This window comes from Meles meles, chromosome 10, assembly GCF_922984935.1.
Source record: "Meles meles chromosome 10, mMelMel3.1 paternal haplotype, whole genome shotgun sequence".
NCBI lineage: Eukaryota > Metazoa > Chordata > Mammalia > Carnivora > Mustelidae > Meles > Meles meles.
Genome location: NC_060075.1, coordinates 26,843,747 through 26,857,203, shown reverse-complemented (window position 1 = coordinate 26,857,203; position 13,457 = coordinate 26,843,747). Strand labels below are relative to the sequence as shown.

General features: G+C 35.3%; 1 protein-coding gene across 8 annotated transcripts in view; it reads right to left on the bottom strand.

Moving 5' to 3' along the window:
* The window catches only part of POT1 (protection of telomeres 1), an 82,619-nt gene that overhangs the window by 68,426 nt on the left and 736 nt on the right, over nt 1-13,457 (bottom strand). For 4 of the 8 annotated variants that reach the window (XM_046020480.1, XM_046020477.1, XM_046020484.1 and 1 more), the window contains exons 2-4: nt 12,573-12,756; nt 4,980-5,052; nt 1,726-1,817 (exon numbers count right to left, since the gene is read on the bottom strand). In XM_046020480.1, coding sequence (XP_045876436.1) covers nt 1,726-1,817; nt 4,980-5,052; nt 12,573-12,695 — 288 coding nt within the window. In that variant the 5' untranslated portion in view covers nt 12,696-12,756. Of the gene's footprint in view, nt 1-1,725; nt 1,818-4,979; nt 5,053-12,572; nt 12,757-13,457 lie in introns of those variants that run through there. The other 4 variants (XM_046020483.1, XM_046020481.1, XM_046020482.1 and 1 more) reach the window with 2 other exon arrangements.

The window sequence follows — 13,457 nt, the reverse complement described above, 5'->3', positions numbered from 1 at the left end:
GCTCCCACCAAGCACAGAGCCCGATGTGGGGCTCGATCCCAGGACCCTGAGATCATGACCTGAGCTGATGACAGAGGCTTAACCCACTGAGCCACCCAGGTGTCCCATTTTAACCATTTTTAAGTGTATAACTCAATGGCATTAATTACAATCACAATGTGTACAACCATCACCACTACCTACTGTCAAACCTTTTCTTCACCCCAAGCAGAAATTTTTTAACCATTAAGGAAAAACTCCCCATTCTCCCCCACCAACCCAGGCTCTTGGTAACCTCTCATCTACTTTCGTCTCTGTGAATTTGCCTATTCCACATCTTTATGACAGTCCCAAAGTGTTGATTACAGTATCTTTGTGCTGAGTTTTGAATTCATAAAGTGTGAAGTCCTTTGACTCTGTTATTCTTTTCCTAGATTGTTCAGGGTCACTTGAAACTCTCTATGAATTTGAGAGTCAGCCTTTCCATTTCTAAAGACTGATAGAATTTTGATAGGGATTGCACTAAATCTCCAAGTCACTTTGGTTGGTACTGATAGCTTAACAATACTGTCTTCCTACCCAAGAATACAGATGTTGTTCCACTTATTTAGGTCTTATTTAATTTCTTTTAGCAATGTTTTTTAACTTTCAGTGTAGAAATCCTTCACCTCATTGGTTACATGTACTCATAGGTATATTATTCCTTCAGATACTAACACATATTGAATTGTTTTCATAGCTTCCTTTCCAGACCACTCATTATGGGTAAATAGTAACAACGGATTTTTATGTGTCCATTTTGTACCCTCCAATGCTGCTGAATTCATTTATTAATCCTAGTGCCTTTCTTTTGGATTCTCTGGGATATACAAATACAGAATCATGTCATATGAAAATAGAGACAGTCTTAACTCTTCCTTTAAAATTAGGTGTCTTTTATTTCATTTTCTTATATAACTGCTCTGGCTAGAACTTTCAGTGGAATATTGAAGAGCAGTGGTAAAGTAAGCATCCTTGTCTTGTTCCTAATCTTAGTGAGGAGCTTTGAGTTGTTCACCACTGAGTTTGATGTTACCTGCGAGTTTCTCATAATTTCCCTATATTGTGTTGAGGAAGTTTCCTTATGTTCCTAGTTTCTCAAGTGTTTTGATTACAAAAGAGTACAGGATTTTATCAAACGCCTTTTGTGTATCAGTTAAAATGACCACCTGTTTTTTCCCTTTTTCTATTAATGTGATATGTTACATGGACTGATTTTTTTATGCTGAACCAAATGGTACTCCTGGGATAAATCTCACTTCGTCATAGTGTCTGCTCCTTTTAAACTGCTGTTGGCTCAGTTTGGCAGCATTTTGTTGGACTTAACAGGCATGTATTTTGAAACAATTATCAGAAAATAATACAAAAGTACAGTTACAGCTTATATTATTTTTTAGTTATTAAGAATTATTTTTTAATTGTGGGGAAAATGTACATATCCTTAAGACATTCTGTTAAATATTAAATATTAAAATGAAGTGAAAGGAAAAATTGTCCCTTTTTATGTCAGTGTGAAGTTTTATAATATCTTTGGAATGTTACAATTTTAAAGCTATTTCTTAAGTATCCTTTTTAAATACCTGCAAATACATAATGAATCTATAAAACAAAACAAAATAAAACCAAAAAACGATCTACATGATGAATATAACATCAATAATTTTAAATTATACTCCTAAAACAAAAAGTAACATGAAAATAACTTACCCCTTCATAGAAAACTTTTGCACAGTCCTTTGCTAATTTTCCAAAAAATAATACATTGATGGTGTTGATCTCTGAATTTGAATTTTCTTGTTCTATAGAGAAAAAAATACATGCAGAAAAACACTAATTAGATACAGCACTTTTACACACATAAGAAAACTGACTGATAACTACATTCTAAAAACTGTAGTTACTTCTAAATATAATTATGAAGAATAAGTAAAAGTTTTATAATTCACTTTTAGTTTAATACCTTAAGTAATGCAAAGATAATGCACAGAATACTATTAGGTACTAAAACCAAAATTATAACAAGATTCAACTAGAATACAATTTATAAATTTCTATAAATATTACATTAACAGCATAAAATATCATTTTATTTATTTTCCATGTCTATCATAAAACAAAATTGAGTGTGGTAATTATCCAATTTTTATCCTATATAACGTATCACCCCCCAAGTAGTTCACTTTCTGAACTTCCAGAGTTCAGTTCCAGTGTGATTTTCTCCTCCAGCACACACAAATTAAAGAGTAAAAGAACAGTGTGTGTGTAAAGACCAAACTATCTATGATTTTAAAAATGAAACTTAATTGGGAAAAAAAAAGAACTTCCACAATTTTCACTCTCCAGAGATCACCTTCTATAACCACTGCAGCAGGGCCAAATGCCAAGACTCAATTATATCATCTGAGGAAAGTCTCATTCATATCAGCTTTCAAATATTCAACTACTCTAAGAAACTGCCATTGTATCAGATTTTTATGCATCTATAGGAGTATATGAAAGATCTTTCCCAAAATGATAGCCTTTTTTGTGTGACTTAGAATTCTTGAATCTGCTACTCTGTCAGGCCTGGTGGCATGCAGCAGTTAAACAACTTCCTCACAGCTGCCTACTGCCTCCCTTCACTTACTTCTTCAACTCCTCAAAACAAGCGTATCCATAAATTGAATCACTAATGTGTATCAAATATAAAAACACAGTGATTCCTAACACTTTTAATATCTTAAATGACCTTTCAGATGTCTGTGTCTGGCCATGATGGACTAATGGAGACCGGGTTTATTATTCTCCTGTCTTAAAATGACTAGAAAGCTAAGAAAAATATATGAAACAACAGTTTTCAGGTATCAGACAACAGGAAGTGCAGGAAAGTGTTCTGAGAAGGAAAATAAGGCAATACCCCTGGCTTACTTCCTGGAGAATTTCCACGCAGCAGAAAATGGAGCTAAAATCCAACAAAGCTCAGCAGCCTTCACTGAATTCAGAAGAGTTCAGATATGAGGATAGCAAGGTGGCTAGAATTTGCAGGGCAGAGTGCCAAAAACAGCAGCACAGATAGACCCTAAATGCGACCCTAAAATGGGTCCTTCAGGTCTTTGGATGAATATTTATCCATGGAAGATAAGTACCTCATGAAGAGAAAGAACCACATGAAAGGAAAAGGCAGAACAATTCTGAGACACACAGGGCTAGGAATTGTTCTGGTTCCAACCACACAGAATGGAATCCTCATACACAAGGCAGAGAGTAGAATTGTCAGAAGGGTTATTTCCTTAGTGATAAGGCCAAATTAGCCTGAAAATAAAGGCTGTTCTATACCCTCCCAACAAAGCGAATCAAACTGATTCCAAGAAAATTAAATGTATCCCAAAATAAAGATAAGTAATATTTAAAGGATGGATAACAAATAAATCCAACATGATAATATAAAATTCTAAATGTTTGGTGTCCAGTAAAAAAAATTACCAGCCATGAACATGATTAGGAGAAATGGAAGATATTTTAAAAATCTCAAAATGAACTTTCAAACTTGAAAAATATAGTATTAGAAGTTAAAAGTACATTGAGTGGAAATAATAGCAGATTAACAAAAAATAAAATGTTATAGAAAACTAAAAAACAGAAAAGAATCAATGAAAAGAAAAGGTGATTTTAAATATCAATAAAATAAATATCTAGCCAAAATGATCAGGGCGAAAAATGAGAAAGTAGTCACAAATTATCAAATAAATGAAACAGGACATCACTATAGGTCCTACCAACATTAAAAGCATATCAAAAATATATTATGAATAACTTTATGCCAATATTGTTGACAACTAAGATGAAATAGATAAATTCCTTCAGAAACAAACTACTGAAGCTTACTCAAGGAAAAAAGAAAAAAAAGAAAAGCCCTATTAACAAATAAATTCACTGAACTTTTAAGGTTTAGAACTTTCAAGGTTTAGAACTTTCCCATAAAGAAATTTTCAGGCACTGTTGGCTTCACTGATGAATTCTACAAACATTTAAGGAAGAAATAAAAGCAATTACAGATAAACTCTTATAGAAAATAGAAGAGAAGGAGGCACTTAACAGCTCTTTCCAGGAAGATAGCATTACGCTGATACTAGACTCGAAATCATTACAAGAAAAGAAAGACATGGAACAACATCCTTCATAAACTTAGATGTAAAAATCCTTAATTATTTATAAATTAAACCTAACAATATATCAAAAGAATGATTCATCAGGCCTACTACCTTATCATGCTTTATTTTTCTTCAGACCATGTTTCTATCTAATACTACATATGTAATTATTTATTGAATTTAAGTACCCCCCCCCTAAAATGTAAACTCCATGAAGGCAAAGGATTTATTTTGGTCACTGCTGTATCTCCCATACCTAGAACAGTGTCTAATACATAGCTGGTTTTCAGTAGTTAAAGAATGTTATAATTCAAAGTCTGTTTCCCACTGACTGCTGCAGACCATTCTTCAGTCCAATTTCACGACTTGGATGAGACCTATTCTGGTCCTCAAATACTCCATGGCAGCTCTTCCTAGCCTACCAGGATTATTTCACGGTTACTAGGAAGAAGGCATAATCTCATATAACTATACCTAGATAACAAAAAACACGCTGAAAGCAGTGTTTTAAGTCTGCTAAGCTGTTTAGGTCACACTAGTGAAACTAGAAGCAGGGGGACCGGTTGGCTATTTTAACAGTTTAGATGTGAGATTAAAGGAATCTGAAATAAAATAGAAGAAATGGGTGAGGGGAAAGAGGATAGATGGTATGGAAAAATTTATTTCATTTTACAGTTTTTTACACTACTGTGTATGTATTACCAATTAGGAATCATTTCTGTGTGCTCATGTGTGTACACATATATATTATTCATTTGTAGATTATAAGAAAAGGTTAAAAAAAAAAGAAAGAAAAGGTTAAGCAGAAAATTGTCTTATTACACTGTATACCTTGTAGTGCAATCTTCAAAACAGCTGTTCTGTTTCCACCATAAGTTAAAGAAGAAATAAGTGAGAGTTTTCCCTAAAATGAGAGAAAAATGATTATACAGAAAACCCAAAAGAGCTTATTATAACACCAAGAGATAAGTTAAAATTGGAAAAACTATTTTAAAATCAATAAACTTTTATTTTTCCAAAAAAAATCAAAGTACTATGTTCAAGTCACCATATTTAAGAAATGAAAGTGATTTTACTGAAGAAATTTCAGAAGGCCTAATTATTTAGGGTCATAACTTAACTTTTTAAGCAATCTTATTAGTTAAATATTATCTAATTCCTCATTTTACAGATAAAGATGAGCTAGCTCAACTTCAGCTTCATTTTAACCCCCATAAGGCTGTTCTCTAAAGAAGAAAAATGAAGAGTTTGCTCCTAGAAAGAAATAAACACTAATTTAAAGAAGAATTAAAAAAATGCAAAAGGATAATGTCATAAATAAGGGCAGTGAAGACAGAGCAATGAACTAAAGCATACAGAGTTTAGTCTTCATTCTTTTATAACTAACAAAGTCTGTCACCTTAAAAAAGCTATTTAATCAGAGTCTCTCAGATGAAATGAAGTATTTAACGTAGGTAGTTTCTATACTTTCTTCTGGCTCTAAAATTTAACAATCCTGTGAATAAATACATTATAGGTCTCTTTGAAAACTTCCATGTAGAAATAAAATGTATTTAATAAAATTTAAAAATGGATCTCTGGGGTGCCTGGGTGGCTCAGTCAGTTAAGTGGCCGCCTTCAGCTCAGGTCATGATCCCAGGGCCCTGCTCAGTGGAGAGCTTGCTTTTCCCTCTCCTTCTGTCTGCTGCTCTGCCTACTTGTGCTCCCTCTCTTTCTCTGTCAAATAAATAAAATCTTTAAAAAAAAATAAAAAATAAAAATGGATCTCTAATACATATCTCCCACACTAATATTCCAGATTTTGATATAGCCAGCAACAACAAAAACCTACATTCATACACCAATTTTATTTATGAACCAGGAATTTAAAAAAATTAAAATAAGGCTATCAGCCACGCATGATTTGGTCAGAAGTAAAAATAATTCCACTTAGAGGTAGAAAGCTGGAAAATACAACAAAAAGTTGGACAATGTATAAATTCCAACCTTTTTTTGACCTGCCAGAGAACTAAAAGCAAAAGACAACCACCTAACCAGAAATCTAGGAAAAGAGAAGTATCTCCATTAAGAGAGGGGCAACAGTGAGTTGAGGTCACAAGGCAACCAACTAATCAGAAATTTAAAGAACGGGAAGATCTTCAAGGAGAGATGGGCGGCAAGCAGTTGCTCACCTGAAGTAAATGGCAAATGCTGCCTGACATCTGTCAGAAAATTCATCTAACATTTTAACGAGCTGCTAAAGGCTAAGTGTGGGCTACTGAGAAGACCTGGAACTTGTGGGAGCTGCAAACACAAGGGGGAATTCACACCCATTTATAAGCTCTTCTCCAAAAATCTGATGACAAAGGTCAGGCCAGGAGTCAGGGTAAGGATGGTAGCATTTATTGTAGGAAACTCTGCCTGGGTTCCCCATCTCTCTTCCCCATATTTCTCTCAAAACAAAGTCCTTAAACTGCTTAGGAGGGCAAAGTTCTTAAACTCCTAGGACAAAACCTATGACTCTCATTAGCGCTTTCGTGAAAACGTGCTGCAGAAAAAAACACTCTCTACCCTTCCAGGGATAAGGAGAAAGGAGTATACAGCTGGGAGCGCCAGACCTACAGCTAGGGACAGGGCAGAATCACTAGCAGACCTCACCTGCAAGACCCAAGTCACCTTGCCTGACAACACCACGGCTAAATCAGAACAAAGGACATCCACTTATCACAAGATTAATTAACATGATGTACTACTGGGACAGAGGCACAAGAGCTGGGAGAGAAAACTTCAGCAGAAGTTAAGCACAAGGAAAAGACCTAACTAAAGACAATGAGAAAATCCCTCGGACCAACCAAACTTCCTTCTAAATACAAAGAAATTCCAAAGGAATTTAATGCTTATAGCACACTGAAGTAACCAAAATAACAAAGCCAAAACCTCACTCAACTTCTAACTAGATTAACTCAACACACCAAGAAAGACCCGAATATTCCCAGGAATAAACTACTGCCTTTGGTTTCCACTGCCCGTCACAGAGGTACAGCCTACAACAACAAATTATGAGGCATATAAAAAAACAGGAAAGGACACACTATCAAGACACAAAGTAATCAAGAGAACTTTGATCAGATTAAATTAATCAAAATGAACTCAAAACAGGTGCTTTTGTTACTCTTACACTTGATCCACCTGGATGAAAGCTCTAAGTGAGAGTGCAGAATGACTGAAAAATGACATTCTGCTTTCTGGAATGGGACACACAGATTTTATGACAATGGAGAGCCAAAAACTCAGGCACCTAGGGAGAGAGGCCCAGCACCTGGGGAAGAGGCCCCAAACCTGGAAAAGGTACTCCTCAAACATCAAGAGAAAAAAGTGAAAGTTGAACTAAACAATAAGCTTTGGAAGTTTAAGGATGACTGAATAGTGAGAGACTTCCAGGGCGATTTATGTCCTCAGAGTTATGTGTTTACATTTCAATAAGGGATGAAGAAACCCTTGAGACAGTTCTTCACATTCTAAATGATGTATTTACATTCAGGAGATGAGGTTTCTGTCCCTCTCTCAGGAGGAGAGGGTAAAGCTGGATAGCTGTCCTATATAAACTCCCAGATTCATAATTTCAAGGTTCCTTTTCTACAGTCTAAGAAATCCAATTTTCACAATTTTGATCCTCACCACATTGCTGTGAATGAGGAAGATGGGAGATAGAAAACTGAGTCATTGCTGAGAGTAAAAATTATAGTTGGCCTATACTCCAGAAATCTCATATTAGCTTTCGGGATAAAAGTGAACATTAGATATTAAATACATCACCCCCCCCCCTTTTTTTTTAAGATTTCATTTATTTGACAGAGAGAGACACAGTGAGAGAGAGAACACAAGCAGGGGAAGTGGGAGAGGGAGAAGCAGGCTCCCTGCTGAGCAAGGAGCCCAATGTGGGGCTCGATCCCAGGACCCCGGGATCATGACCTGAGCCTAAGGCAGACACTTAATAACTGAGGCACCCAGGTGCCCCGTATCACCCCCAGTTATAAGAAGGAATACTAAGCAAATTCGTCTCTGGCTGTACTATAAGAAATGCTAATGGATATTTTTCAAGATGAAGGGAAACTTGGGTCTACTGGTAAAAATAAAACACATCAGAAATAGTAAATATGTCAGTCAGTATAAAAGACTGTATTTCTGCCTTCTCTTAATTTCCTTAAAAGACAATTTCCCATTTAAAAGAAAGAGCTAACATTGTAAGGTGGGAGTTTATAATTCACATATAAACAGATATATCCTAACAGTTCAAGGAACAGGGGAGTAGGAAATGGAATTTTACTGCTGTAAAATTCTTTTATTTGTCAAGTGAGAAGAAAGAAGCAGAACATGAGAAATAAAAAGTGTCATGTGAAAAGTGTACAATATTAACTCGAAGTAGATTTTAATAAGAATGTGTATTGTTAGTACTAGATTAACCATTAATAAGGCAGGTGCTGTTCAAACCAACAAAGAAAATAGAACAGAATGGGAAACAACATTTAACGGAACCCAGAGAACTCAGGAAGGAAGGAAAGAGGATCACAGGAAGGACAAATAGAAATCAAAGAGCAAGACAGTATTACTTAAACACCATTTAACAATTACTTTACAAATAAATTAAGCACTCCAAATAAATGGTGAATGTAAGGGCCTATTTAGCCACAGTGGCTCCATCCGGTTAAACAGTGATTTTGTTGGATTGACAGACTTGATTAAAAAGCATGATCTAATGAATGCTATCTAAGGGATGCTTAAAATATAAAAACATAAATTAAAAATAAAAGATACACCAGCCAAACAGTTAATCTAAGAATGTTGGCATGGCCATATTACCAGATAAAACAGATGTTCAAAGAGTTACCAGAGATAGAGACAGCTGATAATGACAAAATGATACATTCATCAAAAAGAAATGACAATCCAAAATACATAGACACTTAATAAAAAAGCTTCAAAACAGATGAATATTGATATAACTAAAGGAAGAAACAGACAAATCCACAATCATACCTGGTATTAACACCTCTCTCTCAGTAATTGATAGAACAAGGAGAAATAAAATCAGTACAAATAGAGAAGACCTGAAAACACAATCATACAATTTTATACCATTAACATTCACAGACCACCAGACCAGACAATTGCTAAAAACACATTGTTATCAACTACAGGAATGTTCAGGAAGGCAAACCACATGTGACCTATTCAATTAAGTCTTAATAAACTTCAAAAAAACTGAAATCTTGCAGAAATTACAAATCAGTAACAATAACATATTTAGACAGATCCCTGTGTTAACTGTCCCCAATGTTCTTAACCCTTTAATCTTACATCTTCTTTAAATGCATCCCTTCCTCTTCTTTCCTTTACAACAAAATGTATTCTTTAATATGAAATGGAATATTTAAAGTGAGAAATCATAATTATTTTGTTATTGATAGTTTACAACAACTGTATTTACTTCACCACTTGTTATTAGTAACCTTGTGTAAATTTTTAGGACTGCTGACAAGTTTGAAAAAATTTCTATTAAGGTTCTTTCCTATATAAGCCTAAGATTTGTAACAACTGTCCTTGAAGTAGCTTGATTCCATTGTTTCAGTACCTATTTTTATCTACTAACAATGCACCCCATGCTAGGTTTAACAGTATATATTCATACCCTCCTACAACTTCTGACTATGTACTTTTCTTCTATACTACCCAGGGAGTGGGAGTGTTCCTGGAGAATATTTCTTAGACCACAAGAGCTGGTATATCTGGCTATAAATGGAATTAACTGCAAAGCACACAAATACAACTCATTAAACCTATTCCACAAGTCAACTTCCCCCTACCTACATGTTCCAAAAATGTTCTCAGCCATTCCAATGTCACTTGATAAGACAGGAAATGGGATGGAGGGGGAAGTCAAAATGGAAAGAGACAACAATCTTAACCATTTTCGGTTAAAACATTCCACTTGCATGTATTTTACAAATATGAAAGTGTAAATTCATTTCTAATACTCCTAACACGGTCTTGGGCTTGTTCAAGTAAAGCCTTTGAAGCTTGGACTTCACTAATTGCAAAATCATCCTGTCTCTGGTGAATGAGATTATGATACATTATTTTCACTGAAAACTATGAGATTAGGTAAATTCCTTGTCCAAAGGCATGTTAATGATACTATTATACTGACCACAGTAATCAGCATTTACTGAATACTTAGAATTCATTAAGTACTTTACATTTAATCCTCATTGCATTTCTATGAAGTAGGTTCTATTACAATTCCTAGCTTACAAATGGAAAAGATAAGGAACAGGCAGATAAAATTACTTTCCCAATTACATAACTAGTAAATGGTGGATCTGTGCTTGAATCCAACCAGCCTGGAAGTCTCCAGGGCTTCCACTTCTTTTCAGGGTGCTAAACTGCTATAGGATAAGTTGTGAACATGGTCTATGAGTTTTGAGTGTGAGTGTACTGGAAGGGAAAGCGGACAGGGTGAGGAAAGAATAGAAGAGGAAAGGAAATGCAGATAAATTTTTAAAAATTTAATGTGTTTTATTTCACTTTAGTGCAGTAGTTGTGAAGTTGACTTTAGATAGTATAAAAGCCAGTCACTGTTAACCAAATGCAAAACTGACTCAGCTATAATTAAAGAACTTTCTGTTCCTGTAACAGGACTATGACTTCCATAATCAAAATATCTAAATACCACAACATACTCCCAACTCCTTGAAAGACATTTCCTGCTTTCACTTCCTCATCCAACATTGAATCCTCAAACCACTAAAAGCCAACCCAGCAACATCAGTCTTTCCAAGTGACCAGTACTTTCTTGATTATTAAATCTAACAGATACTTTCCAAATGTTTTTGCATGTTTAGCAGCAACATAATGCTTTGGTTAGTAGCAAAGACAATGAAAATTCAAATCACAGCTCAGCCACTTACTAGCAACCCTGGATCTAACCTTGGATGAATTACTTTACCTGTATCTGTTTTCCCAACTATAATATGGGAATAATAGTATCTATTTACAGGGTTCTTTCAAGACTTAAAAGAGGGAACATATGTAAATCACTTAAGTGTGTGTACCAGAAAGCAATTTATCTAAGAGTTACTACTTGTGAGTTACTAGTTATGATACTACTCCTTGAATCTTACCTTACTAAGTATACAAGACACCACTCTCTCCTGGTTTTTCTCCTACACCTCTGGATTATCTATCTCTTATTCATGCTACTTTCTTAATACTGACATCCTTCAACACATCTTCTCATTCTGTTCTTTGGCCCAAATCTCCCTTAGGAGGATCCCTTTGAGCTCCAGAACCCCAAATCTACTTGCCTACAGGACATTACTACCTGGATACCTCTAATAACCTCCAAAAGATATCCAAAACCGAATTCATTATCTTTCTTCCTAATTGCATGCCTATTATTTTCCCAGGGTTGACAGGACTTAAAACCAGCAAAATTTCCTGAACTCCTTTTTACCTCTCTCATCTAATTATCTTCCAAGACCTATTGATTCTGCTTCTTATCTTAGTTCCAAAGCAAAAATGTCTAAATTCTAACACCAGCTCTACTACTTATTAACTGCATCTTAAGCCAATCATTTAACCTTTTAGAAATGCAGTCTCCTCATGGCCCAAGAATAATAGGATCCAATCCACAGCGTTTTGTGATGATTAAATGAGTTGATATACATAAAGCACTACCAAGTTCCTAAAAGGGCTTAATGTTAAATTTTGTTATTATTATTATTTCATTACTATTTTGTCTGTCTCCATCCCATCATCTCCTCTTGCCCCTGGTTCAGACCAACATCAACTCTAAACTAAATTACAGCAACTCTCTTGCTCTTTCTAATATACTCTTCACCCAAAAGGCAGAGTAATCCAAACTCAAAGTAAATCATGTCTTTGTCCTGCTTAAAATCTATTAAGGGTCTCCCACAGTTTTTAGGGTAACATCCAAATTCTTCAACATGCACTTGAGGGCTGCTTACACCCAAAATGAAAAGTATAATCTCAGTCATCCTTTAAGTTCCAGCTCCATTTTCCTGACCTAACTTGTCAGAACCAAAGGTTCTCTCCTAAATGTTCACATACCACAACGCTAATACCAACCTATTAATTATAATAGAGATTAGGTAAACTGTCCAAACCCAAAAGAATTCAGTCCCCTTTAGTTCAAGGATCATATTCATTCATCTTTGTACCCTCGGAATTTATTCCACTGTATCAAAAAAGAATTCAATAAATGTTTGCTAAATGAACACTAAATAATTAATAACAGCACGAAATAACCACAGACATTGTGACACACATAAAACTATTCTTAAAATAACTTTTACAAATAGGCTAAACATAAAAAAAAAATTCCTTTTAGAAGAAAAAAGCATTCTGAGTGATGAAAATTCTCACCTGGATGTATTTTTTGCTATAATCACAACCTGGCTGTAGAGAGCTGATATCTACTTTGTTTAATTCACTTAGCAGCTCAACTTCAGGCACTCCATTGACTTCTTTTATTAATTCAAGTGGCATATCAGCTCTGTTTCAAAATGTCGTCCAAAGCAAATTCAACTAGGAAGTTGACAGCTTGCTGCTGAAAACAGAAAGACCAGTGTTTTACCCAAAGTATAGTCAGTAGTTTTAAGTTTCTTTGACTTAGTTTTGCTTTTTCTTTCCTTTAAGTTAGTAATCACTCTTGGGGGTGGAGTGGATTATTCTGTAATTTTATTACAAGGGTTAATATGCGCCTTCCCCTAAGACACTGAAACTCATGCCTTTTCTATCTAGTTTTCTATTTAAAGAAGTACCTCTAAAAGCCAGTTTTTGGACCTGTGAAAACTGTACTGACAACTGTGCTTTAAAATGTACTAGCTACTGGGGAAGGGGAGGGGGATTGAAAAATTTGGTTTTCTTTTTTCATCCCTTAGCAGTTGTAATACTGTGTACTCAAACTGGGCACCTGAGATGCCTGGGTGACTCAGTGGGTTCAAGCCTCTGCCTTCAGCTCAGGTCATGATCCCAGGGTCCTGGGATCCAGGCCCCCCTGCGGAGCAGAGAGCCTTCCTCCTTTCTCTCTGCCTGCCTCTCTGCCTACTTGTGATCCCTGTCAAATTATTAAATAAAATCTTAAAAAAAAAAATTGGGCACCAAAAGGTTATTACTCCACAATATATGTTGCCTCCTGACTCCAGCCCCTATACAATCTCAAGGACTATTCAACTGATACTAACTTGTGCTTTGTAGTTTCAATCTTATTTCTCAAACGTCTTGAGTGCGACACGCAGCAGTGTCAAA